The sequence below is a fragment of the Pipistrellus kuhlii genome, unplaced genomic scaffold, assembly GCF_014108245.1.
Source record: "Pipistrellus kuhlii isolate mPipKuh1 unplaced genomic scaffold, mPipKuh1.p scaffold_m20_p_9, whole genome shotgun sequence".
NCBI lineage: Eukaryota > Metazoa > Chordata > Mammalia > Chiroptera > Vespertilionidae > Pipistrellus > Pipistrellus kuhlii.
The window spans coordinates 42,578,583-42,598,655 of NW_023425595.1; the positions used below are offsets into that span (position 1 = coordinate 42,578,583).

General features: G+C 41.6%; 1 protein-coding gene across 17 annotated transcripts in view; it reads right to left on the reverse strand.

Annotated features, from left to right (window-relative positions):
• Window positions 1-20,073, reverse strand: part of SYTL2 (synaptotagmin like 2) — a 120,021-nt gene that overhangs the window by 20,573 nt on the left and 79,375 nt on the right. For 4 of the 17 annotated variants that reach the window (XM_036426770.2, XM_036426771.2, XM_036426768.2 and 1 more), the window contains exons 7-11: window positions 18,114-18,917; window positions 10,530-14,408; window positions 7,695-7,796; window positions 5,724-5,777; window positions 4,207-4,254 (exon numbers count right to left, since the gene is read on the reverse strand). In XM_036426770.2, the coding sequence (XP_036282663.1) occupies window positions 4,207-4,254; window positions 5,724-5,777; window positions 7,695-7,796; window positions 10,530-14,408; window positions 18,114-18,917 (4,887 nt within the window). The remainder of the gene's footprint in view (window positions 1-4,206; window positions 4,255-5,723; window positions 5,778-7,694; window positions 7,797-10,529; window positions 14,409-18,113; window positions 18,918-20,073) is intronic. The other 13 variants (XM_045578168.1, XM_045578165.1, XM_036426776.2 and 10 more) reach the window with 6 other exon arrangements.

The following is a 20,073-nucleotide window of genomic DNA, read 5'->3' on the forward strand; positions in this document are numbered from 1 at the left end:
TTGATCAATAACTAAGCTCAGCTGAAACCGGTTTGGCTCAGTGGATAGAGCATCGGCCTGCAGACTGAAAGGTCCCAGGTTTGATTCCCATCAAGGGCACATACCTGGGTTGTGGGCACATCCCCAGTAGGGGGTGTGCAAGAGGCAGCTGAACAATGTTTCTCTCTCATCGATGTTTCTAACTCTCTATCCCTCTCTCTTCCTCTCTGTAAAAAATCAATAAAATATATTAAAAAAAATAACTAAGCTCATCAGGAGGCCACAAATGAAGATGTAGATACTTTAGTTATATAGCTATACCTATATATACATCTACATAGATATGTATACATATATCTATGCTTTGTTTTCGCTCCTCAAGCTGAATGTTGAACAAAACAGCAAAATGAAATCAGATGCTGTTTTCAGTATCTGCCAGTTCAGAAGCATCAGGAAAAGTCACTTTACCTGCCACCCCTGAAGGACAGAAGTCTGGTTTCCTCTGCAGCAGCCAGGCAGAGACTAACACCAAGGACCAGAGCTAGACTGCCTTTTTCCCCTGGGTGGTTCTTAAGAATTTGTCAGATCGTGTGCTAAAGCTCAGCACCTTCACCTCCAGCAGGAGGACCTCGTGAGCCAAGTTTCAGATTTCAGACCAGATGTCACTGCCTTCTAGCATTGGCACTTTGTTCCTCTAATGGCTCTTTCATTTAAGCTGCTCTTCTCAGGAAGACTTATGAGCACATCCAAGGAATGTTGGGAAACTGTTATTAAAAATCCCCTGGGCACCTGGGGGCAGGCATGGGTATCATCTTCAGACTTGCAGTCCCTTCGATCATGACACTGACAAACTGGGGAGCTAAGAAGACACAAATGCATATCCATATGCTTTGCTAGGCCCACAAGCACCTTTCAATTGTAGTCACAGTTAAAATGTTCAGCAATCTTAAGATTGAATGGAAAAGAGTGAAGAGTCATAATCCTAGCTAGGTGGTGAATATTAATTAGTTGATGACATTAACCACTACTAACTGAACATTTATTTCTTAAGATTCAGATGTTCAGGTGGAGAGAACCAAATAGCAGCATGTTTTTCAATCAGGAGGATATCTTAGCTACAGAGGCCTCCCCTGAGAAGAAAGGGATCTCAGTCCCACACCAGACCCCAGCCCAGGGTCCCAGAGCTGGGAAGAGAAGTCCCCATAACTCTGGGCTGTAAAAATCAGCAGGGATTGTGCCTGACTGACATGGAGGTATCTGGAGAACTAGCAGTTTCTCTTAAAGGGCGGGCACACAGACTTACATGGTCCCGCTTCCTCAGAGTTCCAGCACTGGGGGTATTGGGCAGGAACTCGGGGGCAGTTTTCTCTCAGACAGAGGTACTAGCAGGAGTCAATGTTCCTATTCTGACACCTCTCTGATTGCAGAGCTGACCTGTAGCCATATCTAAGTTTCCAGCAGCGTGGCCCACACTGTTTGTGGCCCTCAATGTTCACTCCACACTGCTGATATCCTGAGACCCCACTCAATTAGCAAGCTGTTTTCAGCTTCTTTTCCATATGAATGGTCTGTTCCAACTTAGGTTTCAGTCTTTTCTAAAATCTCTCAAATAAGCAGCAGTAGGCGTTAGTATGCCCCAATCTTATCAATAAGAAGCCAAAGACCCTGAACTAGCACCAGCTTGCCTTGCTTCACAGATGGGCTTTGTCTGGGCATGTCTAAGTCGAATACAAATAGCAGGCATCTGCAGATCTCTCTGTAGCTCCTTCTGAGTGGCCCCAGGCAGCGGCTGACTTTTCAACTTCCAGAAGACTTCAGAGTCAGTCCATCCTGTGGACAGCTTCAGGCCATACCAGATTACAGTTCTACATATCCACAAGCAACTTGGCTTCGAGGTCAAGTACTCCCAGTGACACCAATAGCAATCAAGGCTCATCTACAACAAGCGTGCACTCAGTCCACACAGGGGTGCCTCTAGAGTGCCCAGCTCAGGTGACTGGGGAGGCTGAGCCACTGGGCCATACAGACACTTACTACATAAAGCCACTCTGCTAATTCCAAGAGACACAGCAGTTCTACCTAATACAAAGAAACAGATACAGAGAAAGCAGTCAAAATGTGGAGATAACGAAACATGTCATAAATGAAAGAAATGAAAGCAAGGAAACTTCTGGATACAGAGTTCCAAAACAATGGTTATGAGCTTGCTCAAGGATCTTAATGAGAGCTTCAAGGGACTTAGTGAGACTTTCAATGATCTTAAGGAGAATTTCAAATATATGAAAAAAAGACCAGTCAGAATAAGCATACATTAACTGAAATAAAAAATAATTTACAGGAATTTAACAGTACATGATTCCGAGAATTAAATCAATAATTTGAACTATGAGGAAGCAAAAAATACTGAATCAGAAGACCAAAAAGAATCCAAAACTATGAAGATAGTGCAAGGAGCCTCTGGAACAACTTTAAGCATACTAACATTTGCATTATGGGGATGCCATAAGGAGAAGGGAGAGAGTAAAATATTGAAAACCTATTTAAAGAAATAATGACAGAAAATTTCCCCTGCCTGATAAAATAAATAGACTTACAATTCTAGGAAGCACAGAGAGTCCCAGAAAAATACAAAGAAATCCACAGTAAGATACACCATAATTAAAATGCCAATGGTTAAAACAAAGAGAGACTCTTAAAAGCAGTTAGTTACATACATGGGAGCCTCGATATGACTATCAGTTGATTTCTCAACAGAAACCTTGCAGGCCAGAAGGGAGTAGCAAGAAATATTCAAAGTGATGAAGAGCAAGAACCCACAACCAAGATTATTCCACCCAGCAAAGCTATCATTTAGAATTGAAGGTTAGATAAAGAGCTTCACAGATAAGAAAAAGTTAAAGAGGCTCATCACCACCAAACCAGTATTACATGAAATTTTGAATTATTACATTAAAAAATAATTCTTTTTTATTGTTACTATTGTCTAAAGTTTTACATATGTCTCCTTTTTTCCCAATTGACTCCTCCCCCCATTCCCACCCTAGGCAAGACCCCACCACCCCTATGTGTCTATGTCCATTGGTTATGCTAATATACATGCATAGAAATCCTTTGGTTGCTCTCTAACCACCCTTCTTCTCCTACCATTTGTCTCTGAATGAAGGGTATTCTTTAAGAAGAGGAATAATAATAAGAAAAAAGATAAAAATATAGGAATAATAAAATGGCAGGAAATACATCGACAATTTGAACCTAAAAATCAAAATAAATGAACAAGAAATCTAATGAACAAAATAAACTGATGAATGAAATAGAACCAGAGGCATGGAAACATGGAACATACTGACTGATGAATCTCAGAGGGAGCGGGGAGGGGTGGTGGGAAGAGTTTAACCAAAGATCTTAAATACATATATGCATCACCTATGGACACAGACAATAGGTTGGTTAAGGCCTGGGACAGGGCGGGACCTGGATGGAGGGGAGCGACGGGGGTGGGAGGAAGAGGGCATCTGTAATACTCTTAACAATAAATTTTTTTTAAAGATTCAGATGCTCACTTGATTTACATATTGAATATATATTATTTGCATCCAGTTTTAAACCTCAGCTTAAATCCTGTACATCATAAAATTGGCTTTCACAAGGTAGTTAGAGAGGCATATACAACCATTTGACATACCAACTGTCAAGTACAGTTTTTTCTTAGATCCGAATAAATTATAAATTGCTTTATATCTACAGTCTTGTGTAAAGGCCACAGAGATCCAATATGCAAGATCATACTTCAGATAAGAACACATATGTAATGCTTTAAAATACAAAAAATATATATAACTATCAAAAAAAAATCATACTGGAAAATAAAAGCTAAGTGATATTGGAAGATGCCAACTTCATTTTAAGCAAAGACACAAAGAGCAGAGAGAATACCAAAAGGATAATATCCAGCATATATATATATATATATATATATATATATATATATATATTAAAAAATATATATAACCTTTTCTCAGTAGAACCACCAATTAACCTTTCAACACAAACAGTAGTAAAATGTTTTTAATACTATCCTTGCCAGAATGAAATAGTTTTTTTTTAAGCTGCAAGAGTTTAGTACCAATAATAAAGCTGTGTTATTAATGGGGTTAGTCATTTCAGTATATTTCACACCAGGTACAGTGGCAACATTTAGTCATTTGTGAGAAAGAACCAGCTACTCACTTCCTGGTATGCGTTCATTTGTATCTGGTTCCTGATCTGCTTTTTGATCTGCTCAGAAGAGCAACAGCAAGAATAAATACCATTTTAACAGAAGGATGAGAAGAGACATGAAAGTAAAGTTCAAATGTCAGTTTCATGGCTGAGACGGCAGAATACACCAGACAGGCTTTCAGCCTGCTTTCATCCTTTCCCCAGTATGGCTCTTCGTTTGTCTCCTGTTCAACTCAAACTCCTGCATCCAGCATTGGAGCTGTCTAGAGTCCTTCCTCAGTTCACGAAAAGCCACAGCTTTTAAAACAGAAAGGGCACTGAACTAGGAGTAAGGAGGCCGAGATTCTAGTGGTCCCTACGCTCCCAGGAACTGACTAGCTACAGGATCTTAGACAAATCACCTAATTTCTCAGAGCTTTGCTTCACTGCAAAACAAAGATTAAAACCCCTGCCCTCCTACTTCTTTCTTTTTAAAATAGATTTTAAAATTAATTTTTAGAGAGAGATAGAAAGGGAAAGGGAGAGAGGAAGATCAATTGGCTGACTCCTGCACACCCCCCTCCCAGGGATCGAGCCCACATGCACCCTGACTGGGAATTGAACCTGCAACCTTTCGGTGCACAGAAGGATGCCCAACCTGAGCCACACTGCCCAGGCCCTCCCCCACCTATTTTCAATGAGGTTGTTGTAAACATAAAATGAGAAAGACAAGTCTGTTACATAAACGTAAGAAATGACCTCTGAGGACCTCTTGCTGCTTTTCTGTGGGAAAGCTCGGTGAATATACATTTTTATTATTATAGTGAAGGCTATTTAGAAAAGAAAATTCCAGCATACAAATATAAATTACACATTCACATCAATGCTGAGCTATAAATATCACACTCATTTCCATCCCCCCTCCCCCCCAATAAGGCAGTATTACCCTATTCATTTCATAGCTGAACCAAATAATACCTGATCCACTGACAAGCTCTGAAAATCTTCTGACTCTTTAATGTCCAGAATCAGTTACTATTCCCCTCCGTCTGATCGTAGTTATTTACAGGAGGGGAGGCAGGAGCCCCACTTTTGTTCTGGGACCCTTCCCTTTGAATGTAAAGCTTTCCTGGGTTTGCCCAGAAAGATCTATCCGTGGAGACATAAGAATCAAATACAAGAATAATCTAACCCGGGAACCCACTGTCCGCTTCCTGCCTCCAAAGGGAGTTTTGCAGGTCAGAGTAACAAAAATCAGCTCCTACCCTTTGGAAATACAATTTCCTATTTATAGAAACCCTTGCTTCCCAAGGGTCTCCCAGGAGGCGATCCTCACGATGCTCTCACCTGCAGGAGCCTCAGGCACACAAACAGTTAGAATTATAAGCACCCAGTCAGAGCCGTTCTATAAGAACTTAGGCACCATTCATCACATAGCGGCAAATGACGTCTCTCTTTTATCCAACCGCTGTGTGTCCCGATGACTGCCCAAACCACCCACAACCTACAACACACAGACAGACATGCAGATACACAGAGATATTTACCATCTTCAGCACTACGCACTAATTCTTCTGGCAGATTATCTATCTTTGCTTGATCTGTGCAGGAGAAATTAACACACGGTTAACACATGGCTGACCCTGGGCGAGAGAGAACAATGAAAGCTCCCCCGGGGAGTTGGAAGCAATTAGTCAAGATGCAGTGAGGGGTGCAACCAAGATGTCTCTCCCCAAATACTTTCTCTTTAGATTAGCCACTGGAGCCAGGGCCATCGCGAGGGAGCTCCCGTTTCAGCTCTGATGTAGCTTGCATCAGCACACACACTGCAGCGCAGGGACTCCGGAGGGTGAGGGGGTTAGTTCGGAGCAAGCGATTGGCAGAAAGCACGGGGCTGCCACAGCCTCTCTGTCCTGGAAAGGGTGGGATGCTAGCCACGACTGACACCTTCCCAAGTGCACGGTCACCAACAAGCATCTCTGTGCCCGCATCACCCTTTGTGTGTGCCCCCTGGGAGCCTTGCTTGGGAAGCCGACTTGAAGGGATGTGACTGGGGACCAGCTGCTAAGTGGAATCTTGGCAGGCTGCACCGAGTGTGGGTATCGGCATTTGGAAGGGAGGTTGCAAGAATACCCGTCTGCTGATGATAATTTTTTTTAACCCTACACATCCCTGAGTATTTTAAAGCTGCACCATGGAAATAGCCCCATGTTTCATAGATGAGAGGTCTGCCAAATGGAACAATTGCTGCTAAGTTTTGTTGTTGTTTTTCTCCTCTCCTCAGGGCCCAATCACCAACCTCCGGAAGAATCATCAGGGCTGTCCTAACAAAGGACTGGACTGCCTTCTCCACAAGCATTCAGGCAGCTGTGGGGGTTGGCCACCTGTTGAAGAGGCTTTGAGGGAATTCCTGCATTGGGGGGAGTTTGGAATGGGTGACCTTCAAGGTCCCTTCCAAGCCTGAGATGCCAGAGATCTTTGGCAGGGCTAGGACTGCATGCCAAAAGGGGAACCCTGCCTTCGGAGTCCTGGGAATCTCTGCATTTTAGAAATTGTGAAGTGGAGTGTGTCTCCCCACCCTCCCCAACCCCCCCTTTTTCTTTTCCTTTTTAAATTCGTATAAAAAGTATTCTGAACATGACCATGGTCCATTTTTTATATGAATTTGACAATGGTTAACTTTCACTCAATAAATTTTCTCATGACCATCTGAGGGTGTATTTTAGCTTAATAATAATAAGAACAAAACCCCTAGTTAGTTCTACATCCTTTTGTCTGCCTCACAAGTCCCTATATTCATTATGTGCTCTGTTAGTACTCGAGACATCCTTCACCCAGGAAAGCAGCAGCCAGTGGGGCACAGTATGCCTCAAGTGTTGCGTGTCAGGAAGTTTTGGGCTTAGAGTTCCAGTATCAAAAAGAAATGCACGAGAAGAAGGGATGAAAGGAAAGTCCTTGAAGCCAGGGACTAATTCATCTCTGTATCATGCAAAATTCATCAGCCATCCAACACTGTCATAAATGTTCTTGACAACATTCTGTTGATTCTGGGTCCCGGCTCTGCTGTGTGGTACTAAGCTAATTCCTTTGCCTCTCTGAGCTTCACTGTCCTCGTCTATAAAATAGGGATAACAACTTATTTTTCACAAGGTTTACTTATGCCAAATAAATAAAATGATGCGTATAAAACGCTTGGCACCCATTACTCAATAAATGTTAGTAATTACTACTAGAATCACTAGCTGCCGCTATCTTTTAAAACTCACTGTACTTGAGTAAACACTCAAACTGGGATTCTTCGATGGAAGGAAACCTGGTGTTCCAGTAACCAAACCTCATGCATTACTTCACAGACCGAGCTCCAGCCTCTTCGGCTCACGTGGGAAGGTCATTCTCATCTGTTAAGCCCCTCTTAGGGGTTTCAGTGCACAACAGCATGCAGTGAGGCCACAGAGGAGCACATATGCATTCTTAAGCTTAGATAGGGGCACGGACAGTGGGGCAAACTGTATTCTCACTTGATGAATCTGATGAAATGTCTTCTAGACTTTTGGAAGGCATTTTCCTAGCAGCACTCCTTTCCAAAGTTTTCAAAACAGGACTGGGCTCTTCCTCTGAACCTGTTGTAAGACAAAACCGATGAACACTGCACAATGCAAAACACACACACCACCAAACTCTTAATAACCAATGGATATGAAAATGGTAGGTTAAAAGGAGGCATTATGCCATAAGCCTCTACACTTTTGTTTACTCTATTAAGCACTTCACAGGAGAAAATAAAACTTCTTCATGAATAGGAGGTCCTTAAGAAAAACAACAATGTGCTTGGTCAAAAAATATTTGCAAACATAAATCATTCAGAAACAAGACTGCCACATTAATAGAAATGTGATTGCCTAGTCTTCCACACCTCTATTTTAGGCACATGATTTGTTCTGTGCCAGGCTTTGAATCTTTCCACTTCATTTCTAACTTTTGAAGATTGCCACAAAATGATTTTAGAAGCATTAAAAAAAAAAATTAGCTGAAAACCATAGAAGGCAGGATCCAGATGTTTAACATCTGCATATAATCGAATACACAGATGGCTGAATTCTCCAGATCAACAGATATAGGCTTTTTGGGTTTCATGAGCTCATAAAATTTCCATCAAAATATTCGAAAATGACATAAGACAGTCAACTTTTTATTTTACGAAGGCATTTTCAAAAGAGGTGGTTGTGGATCTGTCACCTACTAATGCCTTTTCTTTATAAAAGGAGGACCAAAGGAAAGAAAAAGGGCATAATCTCAGAATTATATATATAACTAAGTACATATAACCTTACAAGAAATCTCTCGAGACAGTCCTTAATTGTTCTATTTTGATAGTGAAAACTCCATCATGGATGACCCCTGTCTGCATACTGTCATTTATCATTGCTATATTCTCAGTGCCTAGACAGGTGGTTGGCAAGAAGCACTTCAAAAAAAGTGTTTGCTAAGCCAATGACTAGTTCCATTAATGAATCAATCAATTTGGAACCATTTCTCCAGACAATATTTTACGGAAATGCATCCCAGTTCCGCCCAATGTTAATAGGCATTCTACAGCAAATGGATTCTAAGATGAATTAGACTTGGGATGCTTTGTGTTCAAATTTAAAAGGGTTCTCGTTACAGGCCTTCTTGGAGATTTTAATGCTAATAATGTGCAGTCTCCCAGCATTTCTAAAAGTATCTGACCACCAACTCCCCCTCAGCTCCCTTCCCCCCGCCCAAAGGAGCACATAGAGGCGTTGGTTAGGTGAGAGCTGAACCACAAGTCAGAAGTGTCAGGCTGTTCACCAGAATTGTGGTGCCTTTGTAGCCAGGTTCCCTTCTACTCTCACCTTACTCCACCTACTTGTTTTAAAATATGAAACTACAACTTATGCCTTTTGGTACCTCTTACGTCACTTACAATTTTAAATAACTTCTCTGGACTCTGTCCAGGCCGTTAATATTATTTCATTTTCAGATTGGCTTTTTACTGTTCAGCAGGTGATGCTGGTATACTCTAAACACAGCTCTACACACTAGGCAACAGTCTCCAATGTCAGTGCAAATGTAATAAGCTCTCCCCCTCCTCTGGGTCAGTTCACCGTAGAAACTCATTGGGGGTGGTTTAGAAAAAGTCTACTTCAGGTTTAACATGCTGACTTACACTCCTTTATATACCTAGTTTCAGAGACTGGTATTTCACTTCCTTTTTCTTACCAGAAACACTTTTAGAGGGGCTTCAACTTGATGAATTAGGGCTAAAGATAGATTCTTTGGTCAGTTTTCAAGAGGCCCTACAGCTACTTGCCAAGGAGCCAAACCTCACAAGTCAGCCCCTCAGCAAAGCTTATTTATTCTGAGACTGAAGGGAGCTAGAAAATGACAAGTCCTATTAAACTACCAGGAAGGTGCTACATGTGCAACTTTGGTTAACATGTCCTGCCAAGGAGCATCCGTTATCACTTCATCACTCTAATCAGGTAACTTCTCATTTCTATTTGCTCCTGGGTTTCTTGGCCAAAACACCTGTGTTGATCAGAAAAGCCAAACTGAGACAACCCTATGTTTTAGCGCCTGGCTGAAACCAATACCCACAATTCCCCTTAGATGAATGTGGCAATCGATTAAGATCTCCATCCACTTAGCCAAGGCTGGAGCCAAAGAAATTCATCAGGCCAGTCAATGCCCTTGTGTGGGACCAAGTGAAGTCATTTGACCAAAGTCATATTCTAGAATGGGAAGATGCTGAAGATAATTGAAAATGAGAGGGAGAGCGTGGCAACAAAAAACTTCAGCACAAAGTATCTGAGGAAAAAGAAGTGCCAACTTTCACTTTGTTTCTGGTATTTAGCCACTACTGTGGTAAACTATTGCTCCGAAAGGGAAATTTGTGCTCATCTGTAGCAATTTCTTGCCACAAATCTTAGTAGAGACCTCTGTTTGAATTGCCAACTATGAAAGAAATTCTAATTACTTCCAGAGGAAAACTAGCTTGAATGTTAGAGGTAGCTTCTAAACCTCCCCCCCCCCCCAATTCTTTAAAAATATTTTTGAAACTTAAAAGTTTTATTGTTGATTCATGAGAATAAAGTAAAATTTTAAAACACTGCCCTGTGGGTAAGACTCTATGTAACTTATTTGACTAAAGATGATAAAAGGAAATGTAGTTTTTATGAAGATAGACTAGGGAGAACTGAAGTGTTAAGAAGAATTTAGCACTATGTGGCAGTGGCAAATTAATTCCAAGTTAGAAAGTGCTATCATCCTTTACATCATCATTCCATAAATCAACTAAGTAACCAACAGGTTAAAAATGTCAAAGTGCTCACTGGAGGTATTTCTCCAGCTTTCTGCATTAGGACCGATGTTTCCATCTGAAAAATCAGAGTCAGAGACACCTTCTTTTCCTTCCTCTTTCTCTTGTCTCTTGTAAGGCGATTCCAGAACCAGTTCGACTTTACTTCTCTTTGTAGAATTCTCCTTGTTGGTCAGGAGAGGAACAGGTTGCCTATTTCTGGACACACGGACTGTTTTGGGACCCTCTTCGCAGCCAGGCTCCCGAAAAACCCCTTCTCGAACCCTGACAACTTCACTTTCACTCTCCCTGTGCTCTGGGGGTTTTGTGGTTTCAATGAGCCCTGTTTCATGGTCCTCAGAAAGGTTTCCAGGGATCTCAGCTCCACTCTCATAGCCACAGACATCTACTGACAAACCACTCACAGCTTCTCCTCTCAGCCCTTCAGCCCAGGGGTTGACTCGAGACTCAAACACATCACTCTTAAGCTTCATTTCAGGGGCCTCTTGGGTTCTCCCCAGAAACCTGGCCTGCTCTGGCTTGGAGGTCTCCTTCTTGGGAGTTCCTTCTTTCCCTGACACCTGGGGCTCATAAGGAGGAGCTTCAGATGATTCTCTAAGGAGTTTCTCAAAACCAATATCAAAAGTGCTCTCAGTTACTGCCGGAGCCTCAGCCTTTTGCACTGTTTCTTTTATTTCCTCGGGATGGAACTCAGAAGCAGCTGTCCTGGGCACCTCAGCACAACCTGCTGACTGGGATGGAGAGAACATCCCTGGGTTGCTTTCAGATTCAGAGGAGAGAGTTTCAGTGGTTTCCTTCAGCAGTTTCTCTAAGCTGGCACTGAGTTCAAGGAGCCCTGATTTAGGTCGAAGAATTGTTTCCCTCACAATTTCTGTCACTTCCTGAGGTAGCTCTTTGCTGTACTGAGTGACAGTGGAGCCAAATGAGTGAGGGATTTGTTCAGATAGAGACACTGGGGCAGCTAAATGAGAGGCGATGTCATGAGTTTTATCAAGAACTGCCATCCTGAAAGAGTAAGCATCCTTTCTGTCTGGAACTGTCATGTCCACTGTAGCTGATGGTGGGATAGCTCCGGGGGAATTTGGAAGGCTACCTGTTGCTTGTCCTCCTTCAGGAAATTCTGCTTTCACTTCTCCAGGAACGACTTCCCTCCCAACTGGATAAGGCAACATAGCTTCCCTAAGCAGCTTTTGTAATACAACATTTACATCATTCAGGGCAGATTTGGGTGGAACAATGACTTTTTCCACAGTCTCCGAAACTTCTCTTTGAGGAGATAGTGCCTTATCCTGGGGACCGAGATGAGCTTCGCTGGAAGAAGGCATATCTTGGGGAGATTTGGCCTCAATTCCCAAAGAGTCCTTTCTGTGAAGACGGGAAGGTTGGTCCACTGGGTGAGAACCTCCTGCAGCCATCTGAAACAAGTTTTCTGAGTTTAGCTGGTACTCACCATTTTCTGCTTGCAGGGGGAGAGATGTCTTTCCGAGAGTTTCTTTCCCCCTTGGAAAAGGAGCAATGATCTCTCTCTGATGGGACGATGAGCTGTGACTCTGTTCTACACCTTTTTCAAAAACTCTCCTCTCTCCAGGCTCAGAGTTGATCCTTGGGGTGATGGGTTCCAACTTGGTTTGCAAGGGAGAGGAGGGCAAAGTCCCAGTTCCTTCCTTCAGGAGTTTATCTAGACTGGCAGCCCAGGTGCTTGGCTTGACCTTTGGAGGAGCTACTGTTTTGTCTACCTGCTCATTAACGATGTCCCGAGGTCCTTTGGCTGCTTCCTCAGCATCTTTCTTCCGAGGCCACGTCCCGTTTCCAGAAGCACCTGGTTCAAGCACTTGTTGTCCGTGAACTGTTTCACCAGAAGGTTGGATTGCTGGTGACGAAGCTTCTGAAAGGAGCTTCTGTAGGCTGTCATTCAAAGTGTCTTTGTAGTCTTTAGACATAACACGTGTTTTCACTATGCATTCTTGAATCTCTTGGTCTGAGCAATCCTTGTCTTCATTGAATACTGGAGTGACCAACCATTCCATATTCCTTTGCACATTTTCTTTTGGTGACTCATTTCCTGGCAACGGAGGAGGGGATTTTGTGGGTGGTTCCAATGGAAATGTGCTTTCCCGTGGTAATACCTGGAGTCTGCACTTCGAATTTAATCCCTCTATTTCCTCTGTTGCTGGAAGTTTTGGGGGGCTTAGAAATGTGTCTATTTCATGGGCATTTTCTCCTGAAGATTTGAGGTCATGGAATTCTTTGTGTTTCTGGCTATTAAAAGGCGCAGAATCTTTTTGGCTTGTTTTGGTGGTATTTTTCTCAACATTATCCTGAATGTTTGAGTTGGCTCCTAAGTCCCAAAACTTTCTTAAATTCTCAAATTGGGAGTGATTATAAACCTGTTCTGTACTGGGTTCATCCATTCTTTCTTTTAGGGACATAATTTTAAAGTTGGGATTTGTTTCAGCAATTAGAGATCTGTCTTTCTCCAAAGAAGCAGGTATTTCACTCCCAACATTTGAAGGATGCTGTGGTACCGGCAAAGAGAGGTCTCCTCCTGAATGTGAACTGTCCGCCGCTGGCCATCTTTTTACAGGCTCATTGATCATATTCTGAAACAGAGATGCTTTATCTGATTGGTCAGCAGAAGGGTAATTTTTGGATGGGCCTGATATTTGGGCTCCAGACTCTTTAGGTTTGTTTAAGGAATAAGAACTGGAGAGATGAGCTACTTGGCCATCCTCATCTAGGACCACTTTTTTGGCAGTGACTTGATTATATTCATTCTGGCCTCTAGATATGTTGTCCATGGACCTCCCAGGCTGATAGACTTTAGCAGAAGGCGGCCCCTGACTGTGTGAAGACTTGGGTTCCTTATGAGTGACTCTGGCTGCAGCATTCTCACCTTCCCAAAAGGATATCCTGTCACTCACCCTTTTGTATTTCTCTCTTTGCACTTGGTTCTTGGGAACCTCACCAGCTTCTTGTGGTAGTTGGACCTCAGGCTTCTTCCGAGGAGACTTGTTGCTGGCAGCCCCAGGGAGCAGCTCAATATTCTCTGGCTCTGCCGAAACTTTCAGGAAGTGAGTATCTCCTCCTTTGCTCTCTCTCCCTGACTTCATGTTGTCTTTTGAACTTCGTTCTTTGACGATTTTTGCAGAGTCAAAATTCACCTCTGAGTTTCCTGTCTCTTTTTCATAAACACGAAGCTTGGGCTCTTCTTCCCCTAAGCTGCCAACATCCTTAATGTTGCATGGAACTTGGCCTGCTGCATCAGATTTACTGAGAGCACTACAGGGATAGTTACTGGTTTGGTGAGGTATCCCATTTCCTGTGTCTCTGTGTTTTGAAGCTTGAGAATAGTCCATAGTTTTACTCTTTTGATTTGGACTGTGGGCTTCAAGTGGTTGCAATATGCCCGGACCTTCTTTACCTTGTTGGGGCAAATTAATAGATTTGGATTTGCTATCCACATTACTATCTTGGCAATTTCCAGGAGGCAGCACATGTCCCTCTGCCTGGAACATCAAATCAGATCCCACAGGCGTCAATTCAACATTGGTGGATAACAGAGCCTTAGAGCCATTGTCTTTTAGACTGATATCATCTGTCACCATGGCAATAGAAGCCTGTGGTTTTGAGTCTGCTTTTTCTCTGGGCTCTGTACCTTGGGGCTGTTGAAGAGGTGACTTACTGTCATCTAAATGAGAACTTCGGTTAAACCAGTCTAGGACTTTCGATATGGAATCATCGGTTGTCTTCCTTATCTCAGTGGCATGTGGACCAGAGTGGGAGAATGTCTTAGCTTTTAGAGCCTTGAGAAGAGGAGGCTTACCTTGCTGATGGTCTCGAGAGCTGCGATCTGGCACCTGAGAAGGCTCAGACTCAACATGAGACCGTTCATCTGCAATATAGAAATGCTTTTCTAAATAAGAAAAGAGAATGCTTAAAGAATTATTATTCAACCACTCACAGTATCTTTTAAAAAGGCACTTTGTATTTACATGTCCCACACTACTAATTTTTTATATCAGCTTTTTTCGGGGTTTATAATGTAAACCTTACTAATTAGAATATTCTGCCAAAGATGCCTCTGGCACAGTAAAAGAAGAAACATGTAGACTCCTGGAAGTATAGGGTATAGATCAAAGTGGGAAAATTTCTTGGTAGCCTTTTAAAAATTCATGTAAATTTTGTATTCTGCTCCATGCTACATTTTATATATTCATTTTCTCTCACTCTCAAATCTTTGCATAAAACTGACCTTCCAGGAAGATACAGGTTGATTTTATGACTCACCTACCCACTAGCATACTCGTAAACCCTGGAGGGTTTATACCCAAGTTTGAGGAACATAGACTGAGAAGATTTCAAGAGTTGGAAAACAACTTTCAAGGAAGATTTAACAATGAGTTTCCTCCAGAATACTAGAATGGAATGATGAGGATTTTTGTACTCCTGTGTCACACTCTTGATCTATTAAACCAGAATCTCTGAAGATGGGGCCCAGGAATCTTTACTAATAGCCATTTCTACAACTGTCTTACATGTTGGAGTTTTAGGACCATGATCTTGAGGGTAACACTTCGTTATCCTCAACTCCTCTCCTATAATTTGTGACTTAGAAGTAGTTTTTATGAGCCAAATAAACTAAAATGAGGAATGATGGAGAATGTGATTTCTACCTGATGTTGGCTAACCAATGGCAAGAGGCTAGAGAAAAATACTGAACTTCTTTCTAAGCCACATGTGTCAAACACAAGGCCCGCGGGCCAAATCCGTCCCGCCAGGCCTTGCAATGTGGCCCGCACCGCGCTGTCATCACTGCACTCCGCTGCGTTTCCATCACAATGACAGTTTATAACTGTTCAGTAAACCATTCGTCCCGCGATTTAGGCTGGATTTTAGATTTTGGCCCCTTCTCTGATTGAGTTCGACACCCCTATTCTAAGCCATCAAAAAATAGAGCTTTAATCACAGGGCACAGGGTACATGTAGATAAGGGAACTCAGACATTCTTCCTCTTTAGTTAAGATTCAGGTGTTTCTGCCTTTCTCCCTCTTCCTTATCAATGCTAAGTAATGCTTGTTCCTGAACATTATGTGAGTTGAATTTTTATGAATTCAACTACATTTAAATGCACTAAAGGGCATGTTAGTTAATAAAATTATATTTTAATTTTATTCATCAACTAATTAAATATAAAAAAGTCTTATACAATAATTGGCCCATAGAAAGTATTGGTTTGCTTCTTTACCTACACTTTGTAGGTAAAGTAATAATTGTGAAGTTTACTTGAAAAATCTATAAGAATTCTGTTAGTCTGTTTAACAGAAAAATACTCAATGATGAAAAAATACTCGTAATACTGTTGCCAAAAAAAGAATTCCAGGAAATATAAACATAATTAAAAATTATATTCATGGCTGAAAATTATTGAAAGGCTCTACAACGGAATGTTAGCAACAGTTAGTAATGGGTAATGACATCACAGGTGATATTTGTTTTATTCTGTGTGCATTTTTTCTTCTTTATTTTTTAAACAAAGTGAGTTACAGGGAGTGATGGCAAGAGGAGCCAGTTTCGCTTCTATCCTTTCATTCCTGGATCGCATATATTTTAGCTATTGAGGTACTGCACCATTTATCAGCTGCTGGCTCTGTCCATCCTAGGGCATGTCTCCTTTTAAAAATGTTTTACAATGAAAGTTTATTACTTTTAAAATAAGAACAGTTGTTGTAAAAATTGGATGCCAGGTAATGTTTTGTTTCCTCTAAGGAATTCTTTTGTTTTATGTTTTCTCCAGGATGAGTGTGATGTTTACTTCCTGGAGCTCAGAGCTAAAAGTCAAACCCTTATAATTTGCAGAAATTTTCCTTTATTTTATTTTATTTTATTTTATTTTATTTTTTTTGTCCTGATTCTTTTTATGCTCCATTTTTTACTTTATATTTCTGTGGTAAGCAGAAGAAAAGCAGGACTTTGTTTATAAGCGCTGAGGCCAGAAGGCCTGTCAAACTGATGATGCCTTCCTCCCAACATTCATGGTCAGTTTCTATTTAAAAGTCAGAAAGCACAAATAAGTAGTTAATACAAAATGTCAAAGGCATTCTTTGAAAGCAGGTGCAGACTGAAAAACAGAAAAGGTTTACCATATTTCATCCATGGGTTATAATAATGGAAAATATTGCCAAAGAAATGTCCTTCATCTTTTGAATAAACATTTAAGTGTCATCCAATTATTTGCTAATAATTACTCAAACTTTAATAATTTCCTTTAATATGAATTCATTTATTTCTTAAAGAAGCACCTTTATTTTAATTTAAAAAATCCTATTCTGTTCAAATGATTTTAAATGTCCAGGGGTAGTGGTGGTGAAAATGCTTCAACTTTTAAAATGTAGTTTTCTGAACAACTGTGAAAACTGTAGAGCTGAGCAAAAGTGACTCAGGGTTAACTTAATACTGACTTGATAAGGAAGAGTGCGAGCTGATGGGTTAGAAACCTGACTGTTGTTACCGTAACTATTCCTTACAATAAAGAAATAATCACAGCCCTAGCCAGTTGGGCTCAGTGGACAGAGCAGCAGCCTGCAGACTGAAGGGTTCCAGGTTTGATTCTGGTCAAGGGCACATGCCCAGGTTATGGGCTTGATCCCCAGTGTGGGGATGCAGGAGGCAACTGATCAATGCTTCTCTTTCACATTGATGTTTCTATCTCTCTCTCCTTCTCCTTTCCTCTCTGAAATCAATAAGAAAATATTTTTTAAAAAAGAGAAATAATCACAGGGCTAGATGAAGACTATTGAAGATGGGTGAGAGTACACAAAATGATTTTCACCATTGTTTCTGTTTTTTAAAGTATAAGAATTATGAAGTAATCATATGAGTATGGGAAAGCTGTTTGAGGCATCCCTTGAGAGTTGTAAAATCGAGAGAGAGAGAGAGAGAGAGAGAGAGAGAGAGAGAGAGAGAGAGCGAGCGAGCGCGCAAGCAAGCGAGAGAGCTAGCGCGCTCTCGTTAGCTATTTGGCAGGAAAGGCAGCATTCTTATTGCCTCTCAACTCACACCAGCTGGAAGAGAAAGTTGCTTTGGAGCTTTTAAAGGACAAGAACAAATGGCTAGAGGCCCTGTGCAGGCCACAGTAAGTGCTCAGCGTCCACTTTCCTATCCTTTGAGGAGAAGACATTAAAGTTTCTCTTGCAATAAAAAGAGAAACCAAAGTTGGGTTAGATGGCAATTGACATTTGAATTAGGTAAGTAATAATAATATATATACTCAATTTAAAAAAAGTTATTAGCTTATCTTTAAATCTCACCCCGTACAAAAACCTCAATATAACTCAACACATGGTAATCTGTTTAAATAATTGATATGATTACAGTTTTGGGTTAAAACATAATGGGCCAGAAACTGTGCTGTCCAGGTTCTTTTCATTATTAGGTGGTTGAGGAAAACCTACAAACCCATGAAGAGGTGTAACCCAATCCCCCGGTGGCACCTGCCTGGATCCCAGCTGGAATGGCCAGGAGACCAAATGCAGCTTCTACAAGGCTGACCGGTAGTGACAACTACAAACTGCAAACCTGGTAGTGACAACTTTCTTACCAGCAGGGCTTTTGGACAATTCCGACTCAAGCCTTGATAGTTCTGACGATTTAGCTTCGTGTTCCCTGATGGTGGGTGAATTCTCACTGGACTGTGGTCTTGCCGGTAAAACTTTCAAGGGCGAAGGCTGCCCGTTACTTGGAGAAGGACCGGGAGTCTTTGGCTGATTTGTTTCGTGTTTCAATGCACTTGGGCTTGAGGCTGATGGAGGTAAAGGCAAAGGCTCTCTGTACTGCGAGGGCGTAGGGTCCTTCCAGAACTCATCCTCGTCCCCAACATCTTCTATTCCATTCTTCAACCTGTTGGACTCTAAAACACTGAACTCTCCCACTTCCCGGCCTTGGATGAGCCCGGGACTCCTGGGGAGCTCCTCCTTCACCGCAGAGAACCTCACGTGCTTCAGGGGCTCCTGTGCGCTGGAGGAGGACTTGTCTTCTAAAGAATGCTCCTTCTCAGAGATCCTTTCGTGGATGGTGAGGCCCGGTGACCCAATCTTGCTCTTGGGTTCGAAGCTCTGGTGGAAACGGACAGTGTCTGAGTCGGTGCTGCTGGAGCTGGAGTTGCGCTTCAGGATCCCTCTCGGAGCCCCCCTGGCCTTCAGGAGGTCTGTCCTTTGTCCGGGAAAGAGCTGGTGATCGTCCTGCTTTAGATCAGGCGACTTGTAGATCATTTTCCTGGCTTTGGGGATGGGAGGTTTGATGTGGGAGCCACTCTCAGGGCCTGGAAGAGTCTGCTTTGGTTTCTCTAACGTTTGGCTTGAAGAATCCAGGATAGGTGACTCTTCTTTGGACCCTGATAATTCACCTGAAAATTATAACACATTAGGCTCTTTTCATTATTGGTGGAGAGTAATATGTAATTTAAAATACCTGTCATAAACGTTATATTTAGCAAAAGTATTAAAATATTACAGACAATAGAGTATGTGGTATAAATGCCGACCTAATTAAAAAAGCCTTTATAGCATGCATGTACTTCATTCATCTGTACACTTAAGATTACTGTGCTTTACACACATACTTTGTGGTTGTTTATCCTCAATAAAAACGTGTTTGTTTTTTTTTTAAAAAAAACAATTTAAAAAAATTCCTCATGGAGGCAAAGGAAAAACACAGAAGTCACTTAAATAATTTATACATGAAAACCAAAACTATGAACGCAAATAAAACTCAATACCTAGAACAAAAATTTACTTTGTCAAATGTTATAAAAAGGTAATGTATTCCAGTGACTTTTTTTCTTTTTCTTTTCTTTCTTTCTTTCTTTCTTTCTTTCTTTCTTTCTTTCTTTCTTTCTTTATATATTTAAAAAATATATATTTTATTGATTTTTTACAGAGAGGAATGGAGAGGGAGAGTTAGAAACATCGATCAGGTGCCTCCTGTACACTCCCTACTGGGGATGTGCCTGCAACCAAGGTACATGCCCTTGACCAGAATCGAACCTGGGACTTTTCAGTTCACAGGCCGATGCTCTAGCCACTGAGCCATACCAGTTAGGGCCAGTATAATATTTTAAGCTACATAAAGTATTCCCAATCAACAGGGAAAATACACCAAGGCTGGTGTAGCTCAATTGGCTGGAGTATCATTCCATACACCAAAAGTTTTTGGGTTTGATCCCTGGTCAGGGTGGGTACTAAAGGCAACAGATCGATGTTTCTCTCTATATATTTCTCTCCCTCTCTCTCTCTTTCTCTCTCTCTCTCTCTCCTTCTCTCTCTCTCTGTCTCTGTCTCTATCTCTCCCTCCTTCCCTTCCTCTAAAAATCTATGAAAATATATCCTTGAGTAAGGATTAAAAAAGAAAACACAATAAATCCCCTCAGCCCTGCACTTTCACACCTCTTCCTTCTTTCCTCCTTTATACCTAGAGGCCCTCCTTCTGTGCACCCTTCCCACTCTTCCAGAAAGTGACAGCCTTTCCCAAGCTGCTGGAGAACCCTACATTTTGTATCTGAA